This window comes from Myotis myotis, unplaced genomic scaffold (assembly GCF_014108235.1).
Source record: "Myotis myotis isolate mMyoMyo1 unplaced genomic scaffold, mMyoMyo1.p scaffold_m19_p_1, whole genome shotgun sequence".
NCBI classification, from domain to species: Eukaryota; Metazoa; Chordata; class Mammalia; order Chiroptera; family Vespertilionidae; genus Myotis; species Myotis myotis.
The window spans coordinates 25780182-25802013 of record NW_023416313.1 but is presented as its reverse complement, the minus strand read 5'-3'; the positions used below and the strand labels follow the sequence as shown (position 1 = coordinate 25802013).

The 21832-nt window shown below is 44.5% G+C and overlaps 1 protein-coding gene across 14 annotated transcripts in view; it reads right to left on the bottom strand.

Annotated features, from left to right (window-relative positions):
• LIMCH1 (LIM and calponin homology domains 1) overlaps positions 1-14191 on the bottom strand; it is a 313771-nt gene extending 299580 nt beyond the window's left edge. For all 14 annotated transcript variants that reach the window (XM_036332294.1, XM_036332332.1, XM_036332349.1 and 11 more), the window contains exon 1: positions 14005-14191. In XM_036332294.1, the coding sequence (XP_036188187.1) occupies positions 14005-14100 (96 nt within the window). In that variant the 5' untranslated portion in view covers positions 14101-14191. The remainder of the gene's footprint in view (positions 1-14004) is intronic.
• Positions 14192-21832: the final 7641 nt, after the last annotated feature.

Here is a 21832-nt window from a genome sequence, read left to right as displayed (position 1 = left end):
CTTCTCTGACTCTTTCTTTAGAGTCTTCACAGAGCCAGTACCCTCCACCTTGAACACTATTTCCTACTCCGTTTTGTCTGGCCAGTTCCTGCTCATCCTTTGGGTCTCAGCTTAAACAGAACTTTCTCAGAGAGGCCTGCACAAGACCCCCTCCAGGGGTCGGCAAACTGTGGCTTGCAAGCCACATGTGGCTCTTTGGCCCCTTGAGTGTGGCTCTTCCACAAAATGCCCACTTCTGCGCATGGCCCACGAAGTTTTAATCGCACTATATATGCGCTCCCGCACGTGGTATTTTGTGGAAGAGCCACGCTCAAGGGGCCAAAGAGCCACATGTGGCTCGCAAGCCGCAGTTTGCTGACCACAGCCCTAGACTAAAGGAGGTCCCGGCCCCCTCCATATTCCACACAACCCGCTCCTCCCTTTCTGAACCAGGGTCTGTGCTTTTTGGTGGAATGTAACCCCATCAGGGTAGGAGCCACATTTGTCTCATAATCTACTGAGTTCCTAGCAAGTACTCAATAAGTGTATGATGAACAAATGAGACAGATTGCCAATACACATACACCGGCGCAGGAAGGCCACAATGAATATCAACAGCCTAGAAATCAGGGGCCCCGCAAGTCTCAGTTTCTTCTTGCCCAACTCACCTCTCAAGAGGTTCTCACTCACAACAAACAACTCCCACAGTTTCCTTTGGGAGAAGACTGATGCTTTAAGTAGTACCAAGGCACCAAGTCCCAAAGGAAAATGTTTTGAGGGTGGGGGTGGGCTGGAGGACTTTATTACTCCTCCATCTCTCCAAAGGCAGTAGGAGCTTCTTCTAGAAATGCCTAAGGTCTTCTGAGAGTAGATAGGAAATGTGAAGCCCCTTTAAGAAGTTTCATTATGACCCAAGGCCCCAGATTCCAACCTCAGGAATCTTCAAGCTGTTGTTTTATGCATCTGTGTGTATGAGCATGTGAGTGAGAGATAGTAAGTCTGTACAAAACATGAATACCCAAGTATATTAACTATAAAACCACATGCACATTCCTTAAAAGGAATGAGTAATTCCCCGAAGTAAGACAAATAACCACAAAAAACCCCTCATATCATGAAAAATCACACACTAAAAAATAAGGGGGCTATAGAAAAAAACAGAGGTGGGTCAGAAAGCTCAAATCCCATTCAAATTTGTAACCAGAACACTAACAAAAACAGTAAGAACACTGAAGATTACCAGCACAGATTGAAAAGACTTTTTCCCTCTCCGATTACAGAATATGGGACTTTTACCAAAAAGGTGGGATGGCAGAAAGGGGGCAGGATGAAAAGCGTACAAGGAAAGACTGAAGCTGCTGCATTATTGGGAAAAGAGAAAAATGCAGAAAGATGTGGGACAAATAGACCATGTAATAAGCACAAAGTCAATGGAGCCCAGGACAAGGGCAAGGAATGGTCACCTCCCTGGTTCACCTGTACGAGCCTACTTTGCTTGCAACTACTGCTGTTTGGTAGAGTAGATAGGAAATGTGAAGCCCCTTTAAAAAGGGGCAAAATATTTTTTTTCAATTATAGTTTACATAATAGTACTAGTGGCCTGGTGCATAAATTTGTGCATATTGAAAGGAAATTAATTAGAAGAAATATTTTAATATCGCTATTTGCCCTTTCTCTATGATAGAAGTGTCAACCAAATTCATAATCGACAATGACAGATGAAAACATACATGTGCGATTGGCGCCAGCAAGATAGATAGATGATAGATAGATAGATAGATAGATAGATAGATAGATAGATAGATATAAACTTGTTTTATATATAGACCTGCTTTCTGATTTAGCTAAACTTTTTCCAGCCCAGTGAAGCACCCCAACTTCTCTTTCAGGTAATTGTCAGCAACACAGCAGTAAATATCAACATGAAGCAGATTATTATTGTAGATCATGCAGGGAGAACAAAGGGTAAAATATTTAACTGCAGCAGTGTTTGACTATATTCTGTGTAGTGACAAAACCTGAAGTCATTTTCAAGGTCCACCATTTCTTACTTCTATTCAGTCAGATCAAGTTTCTAAGCTTTCTAAATCTCTGTTTTCTGGCTAATGAAAAGAAAATAGGATCCCACCAAGTCTCCTATCTACCTACTCCAGGACCTCTGTGAGGATCCAATGAGATGAGGCACAGGAAAACGCTTCATAGACATTTGTTTAAAGTGTAAAATATTTCCACCTGACTATAAAGCAAATCATGTTCCTGGGCTGAAGAAACTCCAAGGAGGCTAGTTGCTAGGGAGAGGAAGCTGAGCGTTGCTAAATGACATCATTACCCCATGCCCACAGCCACTATTTCTGGGCTGGGCTGGGCTATGGGCTGAATTTTGCACCATGGGGTCTGGGCAGGCAGCGTTGGCTGCGATTTGGTGGGCTGTTGCTCCAGGGTGGTGGTGGGGCCTGTGTCCCACTTGGGGAAGCCGAGTGTTGCTTTGTGAGCATGAGGTCCGCGGTGACGTTTCTTTGTAATAGATAGATAGATGGATAAATAGATATCATTGCATGATATATATAGGTCATCTCTATACATATATATGTGTGTGTGTGTATATGTATGTATATATATATATATATATATATATATATATATATATATGTCATTAACTCAAACAAGCACCTAGACCAGCATTGACACATGAAAAGTACTCAGAAGTGTGTTAACTAATATTATTTTTATTTGGCACTCAACTAGCAACTTTATTGCTTTAAATTATCACATTCTGTCAATTCTTACACTATGATGAGTCAGGCTCCCACTTGTCACCACCCCTCCTTTATGACATCTTGCAAAGTTCCTGAGGAAGCAGGCGGCAACCACATCTGTTGGTTGATGACAACATTCAGCTCCACAGGCTCTTTTTTTTAATTTTCCGTGAGAAAGGAAGAAGGGATGCTATTTCTCAGTGTTTCCAGGGGGGTCATGACAGTTAATGGTCATAGCCATGATCATTCATCAATACCAGCTACTAGCCATTAGTTTTGGTGGGGTATTGTCCTTTTGAAAATACCTAATAAGAACTCATGTAGATAACCACTATTTAAAAAAAAAAAAAAAACACTCCTTGGTGCTTTTTCTTTTTTAGATATCCTATCACTGACATTAAGAAATGGGAATTAGCCCTAACCGGTTTGGCTCAGTGGATAGAGTGTCGGCCTGCGGACTGAAGGGTCCCAGGTTAGATTCTGGTCAAGGCATGTACCTTGGTTGCGGGCACATCCCCAATAGGAGGTGTGCAGGAGGCAGCTGATTGATGTTTCTAACTCTCTATCCCTCTCCCTTCCTCTCTGTAAAAAATCAATAAAATATATTTTTAAAAAAGAAAAGAAAAGAAATGGGAATTACCTGAACTCCTATGGCAGGTGAGAAAGAAGGGGCTGACTGCTTTGAGGTGAGAGCAGAAAGAGAAGGTGAGAGTCCCAGGGCCAATGCCAGGGGCATGTTTATTTTAAAAAGCTAAGGTGTTTGCTCTCCAACCCTACAGACAGAACTCCAAGTGCAGGGAGCCCTACACCAATCCAACCTGAGGGGAAGGTTGGCCTCCTAAATAATTCCTTCAACTGATATCACCCAAGAGCCAACAGTGGAATCACCTTCCAAGTGTCCAATCACTGACTGTCTCCAGGCAACTACTGGGTACACTGCTTTTTTTAATCACTCTTAAAAAAAATAAAAACACTTTGCTTCCTGTGCGGGCAGCAACAGTCTATTTTCTCTGCCACAGCGGAGTCCAAGTGCCAATCAGGCAATTATAGCTGGGCACAGGCTTACCGAGAAATCTCTCGGGCAGTGGGTAATGTGGCTGTGGGGCCCTACCAGGGAGCAGAGGGAATAAACCAAGGAGGGTGTGGGACGATGACTAAGACCCAGTCCTCGGCCACAAGAGCTCTGGGGTTTATCAAAGGAGGTAGATCCTACACAACTATATGTTCATCACCGTGAAAAATGACAACTTTTCTAACTGAGTTTAATACTAAATGGCACGTGTGCACAGAGCAGGAAGGATTAATGGGCATAGCTAGGAAGCAGGGAGTCCACCCCTGAGGCAGTCAGATTTAGGTGCTGTCTTGAAAGGATCTGTCCCTGGAGAAGTAGAGAAGGGGCGCTCCAGGGTGTCCCTATGCTGCCATCCTGACGCCTGAGGAGCAGAACCCAGACTATGACCTGGGGACACAGCCTCCCCTGCATTCAGAATTGGCCACATTGTTGAAATTCTGAGCAATAAAATGGAAGCAGAAGTGCCAGAATTTTCTAGAAGGCATGTTATAAGGGAAGGATGCACTCTTCAAGTTCCATTCCTCCATCCTGCTTCCTGGAAAGGTGACATGACAATGAACCTCCAGCAGCCATGTTGGACCATGAGGCAGTGGGTTCTAGAGATGATGGGTTTGAGTGTTGAAAGAATCATAGATCTCCAGAAGTTATAGCTTATGGGGCTCCCAAGTGGCATGTGACTTTATTAATTTATAAAGCCCCTTCTTTAGAGGAATTTGGGGGCAAGTTCCCTAATCAGAGGATATCTGTGGGCCCCACCTAGTTTCACATGAAATTGCTCTACTCACTCACTGAAAAGCCAGCAGGTTTCCTATAGCCCTTCAGAATGGAGAACAGCTGTTACAGCCCCTATCCTCCTTCCTATATAATAACAGGCTAATATGCAAACTGACCCAACGGCAGAATGACTGGTTGCTATGATGCACACTGACCACCAGGGGGTAGACGCTCAATGCAGGAGCTGCCCCCTGGTAGTCAGTGTGCTCCCACAGGGGGAGTGCCACTCAGCCAGAAGCCGGGCTCACAGCTGGTGAGCGCAGCAGTAATGGCAGGAGCCTCTCCCACCAGCAGCGCTAAGGATGTCCAACTTCCCTCAGCTGGCAGTCAGACATCCCCTGAGGGCTCAGGCTCGGCTGAGGGACTCCCCCCCCCCCCCATGTGCACGAATTTCGTGCACTGGGCCTCTAGTATTGTATAAGAATTTTAATCCTGGGTTCCAGGCTCAAATATGAATCCAAAGTCCTCTCTGCCATTTCTCCTAGAAGAGTTTTTATTTATCTGAGCCTTGGTCCTAAGAGGTGCAGTGGGTCATCATAAAAACCCTGTTCTGAGTGGCTGCAAGAACATTTGAGAACTTCTGACTCAGCTCCCTTCCCTGTTCCTTACCCTCCCACACACACCTTCAACACACCTGCAGAACTTCAAGAGCTTTTCTACTTTTTTTTCAAAGTATAATCACAATAAAAGCATGTGTTGCGTGCACAAAAGCGCTTACCTCAATAAACTAACATCAATCTTATTCCCGTGCCCAGCACTCTTTAATATTATTTTCACTGAGTCCTTATCTGCCTGAAGTACTTTTCTCTTAAAGTCCCCCCTGCCCCATTTTTGTCTTCAGGTACTTATCCCAATTTGTAACTGCATTTATCATTTAGCCCTCCGACTACACTGTACCTTTCACGTGGGTGGGCATTGTGTTTATTTTGTTCACCATCTAACCCTGCCTGGCACATTGCTGGAACTAAGTAAAAACTTTTCAGGAAATGAATTTTTAAATTTGTTTAAAACACTTTCACATATTAATGTTTATTTGCACCATTAATACTTATGTTTAGTGTTTACACATATATATGCTAACCAATGAGTGACAGCCAACCATCCCACATAATAATTTTCATATTTTAAACCATTTGATAAACTTATCCTAGCTTCCATTAAGATAAAATAATTGTTTGAATATCATTTTTATATGTCTCTTGGGGAGGAAAAGAGAGCTGTGTACTTATCACAATAAATGTAACTTTAATTCCTTACTTGGTAAAATATAAGGCTGAGGATTTTTTAAATAATAGTATTGGGCCATGGAAATAAAAAAGCTACAAGCCCTTCTGCTCTTGACCTTTATTTTGAAAAAACACAAGTGCAGGTCTATTCTTACATGGCCTCCTAATAGGCTATTTAGGGATAGATGGGTGGGGTAGGGCCCTAACTTCTGAGGTTGACCAGGAGGCCAGCTGCCTTCTACAGTACCTACACCAGAGTAATTATCCCAGGCAAAATGCAGCGCCCTAGACACATGAGCTTTCTCAGCCTGACCAATATTTAACTCTTAAGTGCTGTTAGCATAAGTTTAGTGGAAAAGATGTCAGCCAAGGTATTCCTTAAGTACATGTTATAGGACTATGTCACCTCATTTTTTCCCCTTAGGCCAAACCTAACTCCCTGAGATTTGATGGCCATCCCATCAGTGTCGGCTGCATGCAGACATCTCCCTGGGAGTGTTGTTTTCAATGCCGGAAGCATGGAATTTTACCACCGCAGACCTGGACTCCATGACATCATTCTTCCCTGCAGAGAGAGATTTAACATCTCCTCGTGTCCAGGCAGAAGTCCTTCCATTACTCTGTCATTCTTTTTATATATGTATATATTTTTTAATTGATTTTTTACAGAGAGGAAGGGAGAGGAATAGAGAGTTAGAAACATCGATGAAAGAGAAACATCGATCAGCTGCCTCCTGCACACCCCCCCACTGGGGATGTGCCCGCAACCAAGGTACATGCCCTTGACCGGAATTGAACCCGGGACCCTTCAGTCCGCAGGCCGACGCTCTATCCACTGAGCCAAACGGGTGCTGGCTACTCTGGCTACTCTGTCATTCTTTTTATTTTTATAAAGAACTACTCTTTTCCTGTACCATTCAGTAACCTTCTAGTTTAGCCTATTTTTATATTTCTCAATCACTTAAAAACAACATTCTATTCTCTTTTCCTCTCATGTAATCACACTGAAGTCATCCTTTTTCCCACCCTAATCTCCCGCCCAAGAAAGATTATATCTAATACCTTTCTTTTGCTTTAAATATAACACACACACACACACACACACACACACACACACACACACACATATCCTGAGGAACAAATGAGGGAAGATATTATAAAATTGTATTGTACATTTTTATAAATCACAGAACGGTAAACTGGGCTTAACAAGAAAAATCTAGTTCCAAGATGAGAGAAGGTTAGCCAAAAATCAACCAGTGTTAAGTGAGTCCGTCTTCAATCATGAAAACGAAGGCCAAATGATTAGGGTCAGACTGGAATGTAGGTGATAGGGATGCCGACAACAAGCCAAGATTCCCAGAAGTCACAGAGCTGCTTTGTTCAGCCCCTTCAGTTCTTCGGGATGGGACCTGGAGACCTATGGGAGAGCCTGCCAATCTCCTCTCTTGAAAGAACCTGCCTCTTGGCTGAACTCAACAACAGAACTGTTCCCAGGTGAGATCTTGTCCAGATGGGAGAACTCTCAGGTAAAGGTGACGGAGCTGTGGTAAAGGCATCAGACAGATGTGCCAGCAACACTTAAACACATCAGCACTGAGAAGAGATATCCCTTCACACCCATATTTACAGAACAAAACAGACCACTCAGGTATTGGGTCTTTACTCAAACTCTCTGGGGAATGTAAAATACAGAATAAATGCACCTTCTCCAATAGGAAATGTTAAAAGCACACATGGACTATGCACTTATTCATCCCCATATGGCTTTGGAGATAAGACTATATATAACAAGAGGGCCATGGTCCCTAATACCATAAACATAAAATACTCTAGAATATCTATCCTCTAAAGAAATCCTATGATAATGAATCCACAAACTTAAAAAAAAAATTTAAAAACTAATTACTTACCTACTCGCTATTTGGCTTAATAAAACTTCAGTAAAGTGATTGAGGATTGTGGCAATATCAACAGAAGACAAAACCAGATTCTAGCAACCCTGAACTACAGGTAACTCCAATGTCCAGTTCTGCCTGAGCAATGTGGGGTCGGAAGGCAAGAGGCAAAACTGGAGAGCCTGATTCCTCTTGCCTGAGGGCCTCAGTAGCATCACCTCCTTGGTTTCAAGCTCCCCACCCAATGCTACACTGAAGTGATCTGTCCAAATGAAGAGAGCTCCTCAGTCCTGCAGCTGAAAGAGACACGCTATGGGAAACCTTTTAGGGAGCGACAGCTTCTTAAATCCACATCCTGCCTCCACATATGGGTGGCACCTCTGCACAGTGACAGGATCTGAAAGTTCAGTCCTTAGAGGAAATTTGCACATGGTCCTAAATATGGAGAGCAATATTGGGTTCAGAGACCCAGGACTGCAAGTCTGCCTGGGTTCAAATCCTAACTTTAACAAGTTCTTCCTAAGTAGATGACCCTGGACAGTCTCCTGAAAAGCCCACTTTCCTCAACTATACATTTTGGATATCTGGATACATATATCTGCAGAAGTAACAAAGGATGCTTTAAATTAAAGTCCTAGTTCTACCACTTACATGTGGCTTTGGGCAAGACACTCAATTGCCCAGAGCCTCAATTTTCTCTCTATAGATGGGGATAAATAATAGTACTTATTTATAAGGGATTAATGCGGTGTCTGACACATAATAAGCACTCAATACATATCAGATTTTCACTTGAAACCTACATAATTTTATTAACCAATGCCACCCCAAATTTTTAATTTAAAAATACAGATCAGCTTTTATTCATGATCTTCACTTCATTATCATTATCTTGTCACACCTAACTATGACACTTTCAAGTTTCAGAATGGCCCAAAGCAAAAAGAGAAGCTGCCAGGCCAGTTTCCGGGAGCTGCCTGGTCCCACCCTGCACTGACTGCCACCCATGGAATCATAGCCAGATGTCTGCATCATGGCTCCATTGTCATCCATCGGCAAAGAGCAGGGGGCAGAGAGATGCAGTTGCTGGGAACACATGCCCCACCCTACCCCTTCCTGGCGGCCAGAGCTCAGTCTGGCCATTTGGAGCTCACTTGATGCAAACTCGGTTTCCAGGGAGATGGTGGAGCAGAAAGTGCCAGCTCCACCTCCCATTCCACTTCCTCTTTCCCCAAATCTATGCGGCCTCACTGTTCTCCCACCACGTGATAGCATTGTGTCATAGCAGCCCTTGTATACAAACAAGCCAGACTATTTAAATGTCACTGTAAGAGAGATGCTGCCTGCTCTAATTTACATATCTATTTAGATCACTACTCCTTTCTTGATCTAGCCAGAAAAAGTTCTCCTTCCTCTTCCTCAGCTCCCGGGGCAGAGCTAGAGAACCATAAGCAAAGTTACATTTCTGTTGCAGTATAAAGATGTGAGTCATCAAGTTCCTAAAGAGATGGAGAACTGGAATGATGGTATAACTTATGGTATACGTTCACTCATCATTACATCGTCAATGTCATATGTTGCTGGCCACTAAATGCCAGATTCTCTCAAAGGCTTCTCATAAATTCTCCCTACTGCCAAACAATACAACATGTTTTTTGTCTTGGAGAGCTCAGATACCCTTGGTGCTTTTAATCTTTATAATCAGGTCCCAGTTGAATAAGAAAACAATTCTATGTGGGCAGGGAAAATGAGTCAAAATGATGAACTGCAACTAGTTCCCACTCATGTGAAATATGGATTAAGTCACAAATAAGATTATATGCATCACCAAGCCCCACACGAATGCTATGATTAAAGTTAAAGGAGTCCAGAAACTTCTCAAGTTGAGAACTAAGACTGTTTGGTTGAAATTTCCAACCCCTCCCTAAAGACTTGGCAACCTGTTCCCAATCACAACTGAGGCCAAGTTGAAGAGACATGTGTTTCTAAGAATCTAAGTGCTTGGCACTGCAGAGAAGAACTACAGATTAGAGATGAATATTGTTGTAGGTGAGAGGGGGAACCAAGAAAATTAGAATCATCTACCTGTTCACAACTCCTGTAACTCCATAAATACCATCAGGGAACAAGAAAAAAAAATGGGGGAAGAAAAAAAGGAAAATAAATGGGGGAATTATTCTTTGTCCTGTAGGAGTTGAGACTTCAGTGAACAAAACACTGTGCATTTGAGATGATTTAATATTGGATTGTCTGCAAGAGGAGAGGCAATGAACATTCTGCTTAAAATTTGATAACAAAGGCCCGGCTGGTGTTGCTCAGTGGTTGAGTTGGACCCATGAACCAGGAGGTCACTGAATCAATTTCTGGTCAGGGCACATGCCCAGGTTGCAGACTTGATCCCCAGTGGGGCAGTATGCCGGAGGGGGAGGAGTGGGAGGGGGGGGGGGCAGCCAATTGATGTTTCTCTCTCTCTTACCAATGTTTCTATCTCTCTGCCCCTATGTTTCTAGCTCTCGGCCTCTCTCCCTTCCTCTCTCTCTAAAATCAATAAAAATGTTAAAGAAAAGTTTGCTAACAAAGGCTATGCATTAAACTTAAGTATTCAACATACTATCAAGGCACCATTTTCAAAACCTTAATGTACTACCAGTATCATTTTATGAGTATATATTGCAGGTTTTCCCTTGATCCCTAATTCTCTTTTAATGCAAGTTAAAGTAACATATTGCCTCTACTTAATTTCTACTCCAGGTATCCAGAGTTAACAAGGTAAAGATACTAGAATGAGATCAGTAGATAATTGAATTATATTTTTTACACTAGGAATTTAAGGTTCTGAAATTTTTCTTTTGAAATCAGTTCTGGTTATTATTAATAACAATGAGAATTGTGGTGATGGCAGTAGTACTAGTAATAAAAATGGTAGTAGGAAGAAGAATAACAGTAGTCATATTGACGGTAAAAATAATACTAACCATTACTTATGCAATACTTCCTAAGTACTAGCTACTATTCAAGCATTTAAAATATAGTATTAATTTATTTAATCCTCATATCACTCCTATGAGGTAGGCAAGCTATTATTAGTATTCCTGTTTTAACAGGTGCTTTCAACAATATCTCTTTGTTATTTCTGTTGTTAACAACGAGAGCTAGTTTTCAAAGAAAATATTTAGAACTAAAAAGAGAGGAAACACGGCCTGCCCAAGGTCACACAGATAGAAGGCAACAGATCCAGCATTCAAACCCAGGCTGTCCAGTCCCAAAGTCCGACCTCCTAACCGCTGTGCTGTACTCACCGCCCCTTTGCTTAGGAAGACCTTCTAGAAAAGAAATGTGGGAGGAAGTTAGGCCCCTACCCGCTGGTAGTCAGAGTTAATACTTGAAGCTCGCTGTTTTCTTCAGGAGTCTCCCCAAACCCACATTAAGACGCGCAGCCTTCTCCTATAGCTATAAAAAGTCTCTGGGACAGTTACCGAGCTGTTCCCACACGGTCCGGTAACCTCCATTAGGGCTTTCACCTTTGGCAGCTAAGGCAGCAACTGGGGGGTGGAGGGTTTAAGGGGGTGAGGTGTAAGTAAGGTTCCCAGGCCACCATTTCCTGCCCAGAAACACAGCCCTCAAACAGCCAAGGCTGCAGGCCGAGAAATTCCTCACTCACAGGCTATCTCCGGAGTTTGTTCCTGGACTCAAGAAAGACTAAGGACAGAGGGGAGGGGACAAGTGGCAAAGTTTGTTTATTAACCTGCTGCAGTCAAGGGAACATTTTTTCTGAAATGGTGAAATTCTTGACTACTCAAAAGAAAAAAAGAAAACCAAAAAGCCTGTGGGAAATTTAATCACCGACTGAACAAAAGTGAAAAACAAAGCCCTGCCAATGAGGATGTTGCCAAAGACAATGGGGCCCCTCAAGGAGATGCAATTGTCTCCAGATAACAATCCCTCGGGAATGCAGCTCGCACTAAGTACTACGTTATTGCTATATTAGCCCAGGAATCTTTGTTCACCTGGCAACTGCCCGCAGAACCATCTGTCACTGCTCCTGGGGTAACCCTGTTTGCAGACGCAGCATCTACATTTCAAGAACCTTGGGGAAGGGATGGGGGGAGGTCTCTCTCTCTCTCTCTTTCTGGAGCAAATACCTTTTTATACAGCCTGGGAGGGAAAGCTCTCCTTTCCCTGAAACCCAACTCCTCAATTGAAAGGAGATAGGTGGCTTCAATAATGCACGCACGGAGAAGAGCGCCTGGCCCCTTTCCTGAAGCCGCACATGCCCCATTCCCGTGTTCACATTCTCCAACGGTAAAGTATCAAGAATAATGCCAAACTGTCTCTAGGGCCTGACGGGATTCTACTTTCTTAAGAAAGCCCTTCTTCCTCTTCTTCCTCTTTTTTTTTTTTTTTTTAAACCCATAGAACCAGGACAAAAGCTGAGATTCTGTACTGCATACTATTTAGCTTGAAATATACCACCACTTAAAACTGTGATCTTTGGGGCCAAAGGAGATGTTTTAGACTTTGATCCAGGTGGGGACTAGAGTAGTATAGACATGTCAAAATTCATGGGGGTGTGCACTTAAGATGTGTGCGCCTTCCTGTATGCAACTCATACCACAATACATGTTTTAAGGCAGTGTGTCCCTGTCACTCGCAATTAAGGAAACTGGGAATAAACCACGTGCCTTCCGGAATTGTAAGACTACTCTGCTCTTATATCCGCCCCTCACAACCCTCCGCATCCAAAATCTCTCCTGAAAATGTTCAAGTTCAAGAACGTGAAAAATACAGGTCTGCAGCTCTGAACTAAGCCAGTGACGGCAAAGGTCTCTTGTGTGTTCTGTGAGCCAAGTATGCAGCACAGAGAAAGCACCTGTCACAGCCCCAGCCATTCCAGCCGTGTATCAAAAACAAAAAGCCAAGGTCTTTTTCTCATCTGGTCATGAGCTATCAAATGATGAGGGACATGATTGGGGCTTTTAGCAAGAGAGCCTGGGATTTATTCTTCTGTCTAATTAACCCTATTTTTACATGGACGTTTCTAAACTCTGCCTAACACTCTTGCTTGCATGGAGCAGGATAAGGTGCAGGCCTTTGGTGGAGCATTTGAGCAGCATTGAGTGAGTGTGGTTTCTGCAGGCAGATCAGCAGGTTTTAATCTGTACCATGGTAGCTCTGTTACCCCAGCAGGATCTTGAGATCCGCGGAGCTGGGGGGGGGGGGGGGGGGGGGATCAGTCAGTGACAGTCTGGGCACTAACAGGCATCACCATTGCTGGGTCATGACTGAGTGGGGCATTTCTTCCTTTGAACTACCAGCCAAGGAGGGTGCCTTGTCCCTGAGGAAAAGAGGGTCAAATTCGCTTCCTGCTAAGAAAGGCTGGCCAGAGAAACAGGCTTATTGCACGGACCATGGAGGGTCACCTTTACCCCTCGCGCCCTCCAAGCGTCCCGACCCCCATCTCCCGCCCCAAACACTCGAGCGCGCAGGGCCACCAAGCTGCATTCACAGATAGGCATCGCGAATCAGGATCATCCGGCAAGCGGTTCCTGGACTGAGCCGAGAGCTCCAGTGATTTGCCTGGCCTGCCACCGAGTCATTTAAGAAGTGAAATATGCCAGCGGGGCCGGGTACCCGCATCTGGGAGCCTGCCCCCTCTGGGGTGGCGTGGGAGCTGCCAATAGGTGGGCAACCGCTATGCCTATGCGGCTGGCGCCCCGCAGGTTCCCCAGCCCATTGCGCTGTGCCGGTCTCACGCCTGACCCGGCGCCAGGAACAGCCAGAGGCTCCGGTGTGTGCACTTCCGTGGAGACACTGCCAACTCCGCTCCGGAAAGGCAGGGAGGGGGGCCGACAGGCGGAAGGTAGGACGGGGAAGGACCCCCGAAATGCGGCATCCTCAAGGACTCCGGGGACTCGCGCTCCCTGCGCCTTTGCGGCGCTTCTGCTCGCATTGTGCTCCCCTGGCAGCGCCTGGAAGCGGCGGGAGCCGAGATTTGCGCGGCTGGCGGCTGGCCGGCGGGAGGGATGGAGCCGCAGGGAACCGCTGCCTGCCCCCCACACGCACCGCTAGACCGCAGTGTCCCCCGTGCGCGCCCACCCGCGCCCCGAGACGCCGGTGCCGAAGTGCCAGGCAAATCGCAGCTCGCCCGAGGCCCTGGCGGGCGGCCCGAAGCAGCGGGCAGAAGAAAGGGAGCGCGGTGGGGAGGCAGGCTGGACCTGTCGTCCGCGTGGGGGGTTGGGGGGGATCGGTGCCTCCCGGAGTCCCTGCCAGGCCGCCCACCCGCCGCCGAGGGCACCTACCTCGATCCACTTCTGCGCCTCGGAGAAGGCGGGCTCGGGGGGCGGCTCAGGCTGCAGGGGCTGAAGAGCTTCCAGACCGAGAGCGGGACAAGCCATTTGCGAAGCCCCGCGTCCACTCGAGCGCTGGGCCGCCGGGATGAGGACGGCAGCCGCCGTCGTCGCCGCAGGAGCGCGCTCCCCGCCCCTTCCCGCCGTGGCTCGCTCTCCCCTCCCCGCCCGCCCCTCCCCTCCCCTCCCCTCCCCTGCGGGCGCTGGTCGGTGCAGAGAGCAGCGCTGGCTGCTGAGGACCGGGCAGCTGTTCCAACGCCCGCGCAGGTCCAGGCGGGAGCGAGCAGAGACACCGGAGTCCCCTCTGCCCCCCACCTCCTCTGGCCGCTCCGCCCCTCCCCACCGGGGGTGCAGGGGGCGGGGGAGGTCAGCTACCTGCTAAAAATAACCGACTGCGAGCGCTGGGTGTCTCCCTCTCTGCCCACAATGGGACCAGGAGAGGCACTGGGTTAGCCGCCCCGCAAGTCCCCGCGCGCCGAGGGCAGAGGGGCGAGGAGTGGGACCAGCAGCACCTGGGAGACGCGCTCAGGTCCCCGGGGAGCCGGTGCTGCGGCAGCGAGGCAGGAGGTCCCGCGTGTAATGCCCTCGCCGCACCGGCTGCCCCTCCTACTGTAGACGTGGGGGCAAGAGGGGCAGCCTCAGGCCCGGCACCAGGGGGTGTTCGCTCACCTGATCTTGTTTTAAGAAAGATGACCCTTAGAAGCCTTTTTCTCTCTGGTCAAGCTACCTGTGTCCCGGTCTGTTAATTCATTCAACCCACATGTATTTGTGCATCGATGTAGTTGCCTAGGACCCAGAGATAAAAAGAAAACTCGAAGTCCTAGCCTTCAAAATAATTACATTCTAAACCAGTGGTTCTCAACCTTCCTAATGCCGCGACCCTTTAATACAGTTCCTCATGTTGTGGTGACCCCCAACCATAACATTATTTTCGTTGCTACTTCATAACTGTAATTTTGCTGCTGTTATGAATCGTAATGTAAATATCTGATATGCAGGATGTATTTTCATTGTTACAAATTGAACATAATTAAAGCATAGTGATTAATCACAAAAACAATATTTAACTATATATGTGTTTTCCAATGGTCTTAGGCGACCCCTGTGAAAGGGTCATTCGACCCCCAAAGGGGTCGCGACCCACAGGTTGAGAACCGCTGTTCTAAAGGGAAGGGGTTGGGGGTGCAGACAATAAGTGTGTAAAAGAATAGACGGCAGTTGTGGAGAGGGGTATATATATTAAGATAGAAGAGGAGACACTAGGACCTGGGAAGAGAGCGTGCAGGCTAACTTCCATTACCTCTCCGCCCTCTACCTGGGAGACTGACCAGGGTGTCCAGGTTCCACTAATGGAGGGAGGCAGGAAGGAGATCAGCAGGTGGAGGAGGGGAAATGGGGCATTTATGCTGCCTCTCATTGCAGAAGTCAGAGGATTGGCCACACCGTCCAGTGCATGCAGCTCTCCCCATCTCCTCTTGTCACACCCACATCCCTGGGCCTGGCGGTGGTAAAGGCTTCCCCATCCCATTCTGGTTTCCCCACACTGCCCACTTCCTCCTAGTGGCCTCTTCATAAATTCTTCTGAGCTGCCCCTATATGAGCATGCCTTCTGTTTTGCATGAGAGCCTAACTGATGACTGAGGAGGGTTTTTCTGAAAAGATGATGCGATGAGGTGACGTGAATAGGAGAGATGTTAACCATGCAACAATCTCAGGAAACATTTCCAGGTGGGTGCAAAGGCCTTCAGGAAAGAATGAGCTTGGTGGGGGATCAAGGACCCCGCAGACTGGAGCTTGCAGGGGAAAGAACCGGGTGGGAGTGATAGCATGGGAGAGGCAGGCCAGGTCCCTGGGAAGGTGGGTGGGGTGGAGCATCCACTGGTGAGCCCACTGCTGGATATGTCATTGCTCAATGCTCTGAGCTAACTTAAAGCAAATGGATTCACTTTATAGAATGGCTGCTGGCAAGATGCATGGGACAGGGCAGGAAGTCCATGGCTGCCTCAGCAACTAAGTGTCTGTTCCCTGTTCAGAAGCCAGGTTTAGCTTTTGTCCAATTCGGCTGCTTTACTAGGGGGATGGAACAAAAAGCAGACCTGAAATTCCACTGTTACTGGCTTTGGAGTCAGACAGCCTTCAGTTTATTTACTTTTAAAACACTTATATGGCACTTGCGTAGTGCCAGGCACTATTCTAAGTGCATTACAAATAATTGACTAACTCATTCTGTATTCCAGCCCTGTAAGATAGACTGTTATCATCCCTGTGAGGAAGCCAGGAGATGGAGAGGGGTGTCACGCAGCTGGTGAACACTGAGGCCCGCATTCAAGCCCAGACAGCCTGGCGCCAGATCTGCTCTTAACCTCACACCAAGCGACCTTGCCAGCCCCAGTCCAGACTCTGCTACGTTCAATTTGTGCCTCGGTTTCCTCATCTCAGATGAGGTTGAAATGGCAACATTTCAGCATTATAATTGCGAAGAGAAAACAGCGTCCTAAATGTGAAAGGACGGAAGCGGGTCCTGGCAAGTAGTTAGTGCCCAGTATAGGCCAGATGACCATCCCTTCTGTCCTGCCTTCCAAAAAGGAGGGGATGGAGGAGAAGTTACAAAGGAGGGTAAAGAAGGTAAGTGGAAGAAAAGGGCTAATAAAATATAGTCAGAAGATGACCCTTGTCTTCAAAAAGAAACATGGCAAAGTAAATAATTCACAAAATGACTCCAGCAAGCTAGCACAAGATGCCACACTAACACAGGCTCCGCTGCAGGGAGTAACCATGAGGAGGAGAAGTCATGTGAGCTAAATGACATATCTGAATCCATTTGAGAATGCATATTAGGATTAAATCTACACAATGGAATACTACTCAGCCATAAGAGAAGATGAGATACTGCCATTTGCAACAACATGGATGGACCTTGAGAATATTACGCTAAGTGAAATAAGTCAGAAAAAGCTAAGAACCTTGATTTCACTCTTATGTAGGATATAAAACTGAAACTCGGGAAGGCAACAGCAGTGTGGTGGTTGCCAGAGGGAAGGGAGCAGGGGGAGAAGGGGGCATAAAATACACTGACAGGAGAAGAGTTGACTTTGGATGGTGGGCACACAGTGCAATTATAGATCTTACTAGAGGCCCGATGCATGAAAATTCATGCAAGAGTAGGCCTTCCTTCCCCTGGCTACCAGCACCAGCTTTCCTCTGGCGCCCGGGACCCAGGCTTCTCTCCTCTGGTCGGTTGTAGGCAACCAAGACCCGGGCTTCCCTCCCGCTGGCTGGGCCTGCTGCAGGCACCTGGGACCCCTGGCCAGCTTTGCCCAGGCCAGCCACAGGCACCTGGGACCCCAGGCGGCTTCACCTGGGCCCCGGCTTTGTCAGGAAGGACATCAGGAATGCCGTCCAGAAGACGTCCAGTCTACTCAGTCTAATTAGCATATTGCCCTTTTATTAGTATAGATAACATAGAAGTCCATACCTGAACCCTATATGATCATGATGACCAAAGTCACGCCAATAAATTTAATTTAACAAGAAAGAAATATAATGTGAACCACATTAAAAAAGATTAAATCTACGATATCTCTAAAATGTCTGCTATTGAAATTAGCATTCAAACTAAAACATTGTTTTCCGTGGAAATACATCTTTTAAGGTTTGCAATCACAAAGTAACATCTGTTTTTTTTCTGAACTCTATTACCAATAACAAATTCATGTAGATTACCAAAGACCCAAAACTTACAACCATAAGAGAATTCAACGCTATTGCTATTATCAATATATTTAACATGCCATTGTTAAGCACCTAATATGTATAAGATATTGTACTACCATCAGAAGAATCCACAAATGGGCACAGACTTTTCCCTTTAGGAGCTAATAATTTTATTTGTGAAGTGATATTTTTATTTCTATATAATGTTGTTTTCAAATATAAATGTAATATATATTTCCAGTGGAGAACATTTGAAAGACATCATGAAGAAAACAAATCTGGAAGAAATTTCACAATTCAAAGATCATCACTACTTGGGAAGTATGAAGCAACATTTTGATTGGAAAAAAATAACCGTAAGATAAGTGCCAAATGGGAGATGTGGTGTATTCAAAGAACATGGAATCTTGTAATAGATTTATTGAGATATTCACATACCATACAATCCACTCATTTAAAATGTGTAATTCAATGTTTTTTAGTACTTTCCCAAGTTGTGCAACCATCACCACAATTAATTTGAAACGTTTTCATCTCTCCAGAAAGAAACCCCATACATATTAGTAGTCATCCTCCAAAGCTTCCATGCCCCTGAGGCCCGGAAACCACTAATCTACTTTCATTCTCCATAAAGTTGCCTATTCTGGGCACTTCATATAGATGGAATCATAAAATATATAGTCCTTTGTGTGTGGCTTCTTTCACATAGCATGATGTTTCCATCCATGTTGCAGCATGTATCAGTACTTCATTCCTTTTTATGGGCAAATGATATGCCATCGTATGGATATACCACATTTTGTATACTCAATTATCAGTTGATAGACATTTGGGTTGTTTCAACTTTTTGGTTATTGTGAATGATGCTGCCATAAACACTCACATACACGTTTTTGTGTGGACATATATTTTCAATTCTCTTGGGAGTATGCCAAGAGATAGAATTGCTGTGTCATGATAACTCTATGTTTAACCACTTGATAAAATACCAGAATGTTTTTCAAAGTGGCTGCACCATTTTACATTTTCACAGAAGTATATAGTAAGTGTCCCAATTTCTTCACATCCTTGCTAACACTTATTATTGTCCAGATTTCTTATTTAGCTATCATAGTGGCTTCTTCTGATTTTAATTTGCATTTCCCTGATGACTAATGATGTTGAGCATTTTTTCATGTACATATTGGTTATTTGTACATCTTCTTGGGAGAAATGTCTATTCAGATCCTTTGTCCATTTTTAAATGAGTCATTTTTCTTCTTATCATTGAATTGTAAAAGTTCTTTTTGCATTCTAGATAGGAGTCCCTTATCAGATATATATGATTTGCAAGTATTCTCTCCCTTTCTGTGTGTTGACTTCTCACTTTCTTGATGCTAACCTATGAAGCACAAACGTTTTTCTTTTTTTTTAATTTTTTATTTGTTGATTGATTTTAGAGAGAGGGGAATGGTGAAAGAGAGTGGGGGTTTTTGTTCCACTTATTTATACATTTATTGTTTAATTCTTTTATGTGCCCTGATCAGGGATTGAACCCACAATCTTGGCATATTGGAACAATACTCCAACCAACTGACCAACCCAGCCAGGGCTGAAGTACAAAAGTTTTTGTTTTGTGTTTTTTTTTAATATATATTTTATTGATTTTTTACAGAGAGGAAGGGAGAGGGATAGAGAGCTAGAAACATCGATGAGAGAGAAACATTGATCAGCTGCCTCCTGCACACTCCCCACTGGGGATGTGCCCGCAACCAAGATACATGCCCCTGACCAGAATCGAACCCGGACTGAAGCACAAAAGTTTTAAATTTTGATGAAGTCTCATGTATATATTTTTTCTTTTTGTTGCTTATGCTTTTGGTGTCAGATCTAAGAAACCATTGCCTAATCCAAGGACATGAAGATTTATGCCTGTGTTATCTTCTAACAGTTCTATAGTTGGTCACTCTTACATTTAGATATTTAATCCATTTTTAGTTATTTTTGTAAAAGGATGGGTTTTGAGCTCAGACAAACTGTCATAGTCTGGGTACTCTAAGAAACATGGAATTTTAAAGATGCAAGGATTTCATTAGGGGAATGGCTGTGAGGGAAATGCAGACAGAGCCAGATGCAATAGGAAAGCAGGCAGAACACAGTGCAAATCTGATTTGCAGTGAAGAGAGGGAAGGAGATCAGGTAGAAGCGCTGTAGACTGCCTTTCAGTCCAAGGAAGGTTCAGCAAAGCCATCTTGAGGTTCATGAGCCATAGGCCACCTGAGGAGTCCCAGGTCCTACAAGAGGGAAGGAGCCTGCCTTAGTATCCCTGCTATATTTAGTAACTGACTAGGAACGACCAGGAAAGTGCAACTCAATGCAAACATGGCAACGGACTTTGGTCAGTTAAGCTCCATGATGGGCTCATTTCATGGTTGCTACACTTAAGTTTGAATCCAGCCCTGTCATTCATTATGTTGCATGAGTGAACATGTTATTTAACCTCTCTGCATCTCAGTTTTATTATAAAGCACCTGTTTTTTTCTAAGTGCTTGGCACTTAGAAATCAGTGGTTATAAATAACTTTGATGACATTGTGTATTAAAAAATATACACTGAGTGGCCAAATTATTATGACCGGCCAGATTATTATGGCCACCCCATCAGTACGATGAAGTGAATTAGTTATGCAAATAATAATAATAATAATAAAACCTTTTTATTTTGATGTAGTCCCATTTGTTCATTTTCTCTTTAGTTTCAAGTGCCCTAGGAGCTGTATCAGTGAAGAAATTGCTTCGGCATATGTCTGAGATTTTGTTGCCTTTGGATTCTTCTAGAATTTTTATGGTTTCCTGTCGTACATTTAAGTCCTTTATCCATTTTGAGTTTATTTTTGTGTATGGTGTAAGTTGGTGGTCTAGTTTCATTTTCTTGCATATATCTGTCCAATTTTCCCAACACCATTTATTGAAGAGACTATCTTGGCTCCATTGTATGTTCTTGCCTCCTTTGTCAAATATTAATTGAGCATATTGGTTCGGGCCGATTTCTGGGCTCTCTATTCTATTCCATTGATCTATATGCCTATTCTTGTGCCAGTACCAGGCAGTTTTGAGAACAGTGGCTTTGTAATACAACTTGATATCTGGTATTGAGATCCCACCTACTTTGGTCTTTTTCAGGATTGCTGCAGCTATTCGGGGTCTTTTTTTATTCCAGATGAATTTTTGGAGAGTTCGTTCTAGATCTCTGAAGTATGCCGTTGGTATTTTAATGGGAAGTGCGTTGAATTTATAGATTGCTTTGGGTAGTATGGACATTTTAATGATGTTGATTCTACCAATCCATGAACACGGTATGTTCTTCCATCTGTTTATGTCTTCCTCTATATCTTTTTTCAACGTCCTGTAGTTTTCTGAGTAGAGGTCTTTTGCCTCTTTAGTTAAGTTTATTCCTAGGTAGCTTAATTTTTTTGGTGCGATGGTAAACGGGATTGTTTTTATAATCTCTCTTTCTGAAAGTTCACTATTGGTGTATAGAAATGCCTCGGATTTCTTGGGGTTAATTTTGTATCCTGCTACATTGCCAAATTCATGTATTAAATCCAGTAGCTTTTTGATGGAGTCTCTAGGGTTTTGTATGTATAATATCATGTCGTCTGCAAATAAGGACAGTTTTACTTCCTCTTTTCCAATTTGGATGCCTTTTATTTCTTCTTCTTGCCGAATTGCAATGGCTAACAATTCCAGTACTATGTTGAACAGGAGTGGTGAGAGGGGGCATCCCTGTCTTGTAAGAAACCATCAACAAAACAACGAGAAAACCCACTGTGTGGGAAAACATATTTGCCAATGTCATATCTGACAAGGGCCTAATCTCCAAAATTTATAGGGAACTCATACAACTTAACAAAAGGAAGATAAACAATCCAATCAAAAAATGGGCAAAGGACCTAAATAGACACCTTTCAAAAGAGGACATTCAGAAAGCCAAGAGACATATGAAAACATCCTCAAAGTCACTAATCATCCGAGAGATGCAAATCAAAACAACAATGAGGTACCATCTCACACCTGTCAGACTGGCT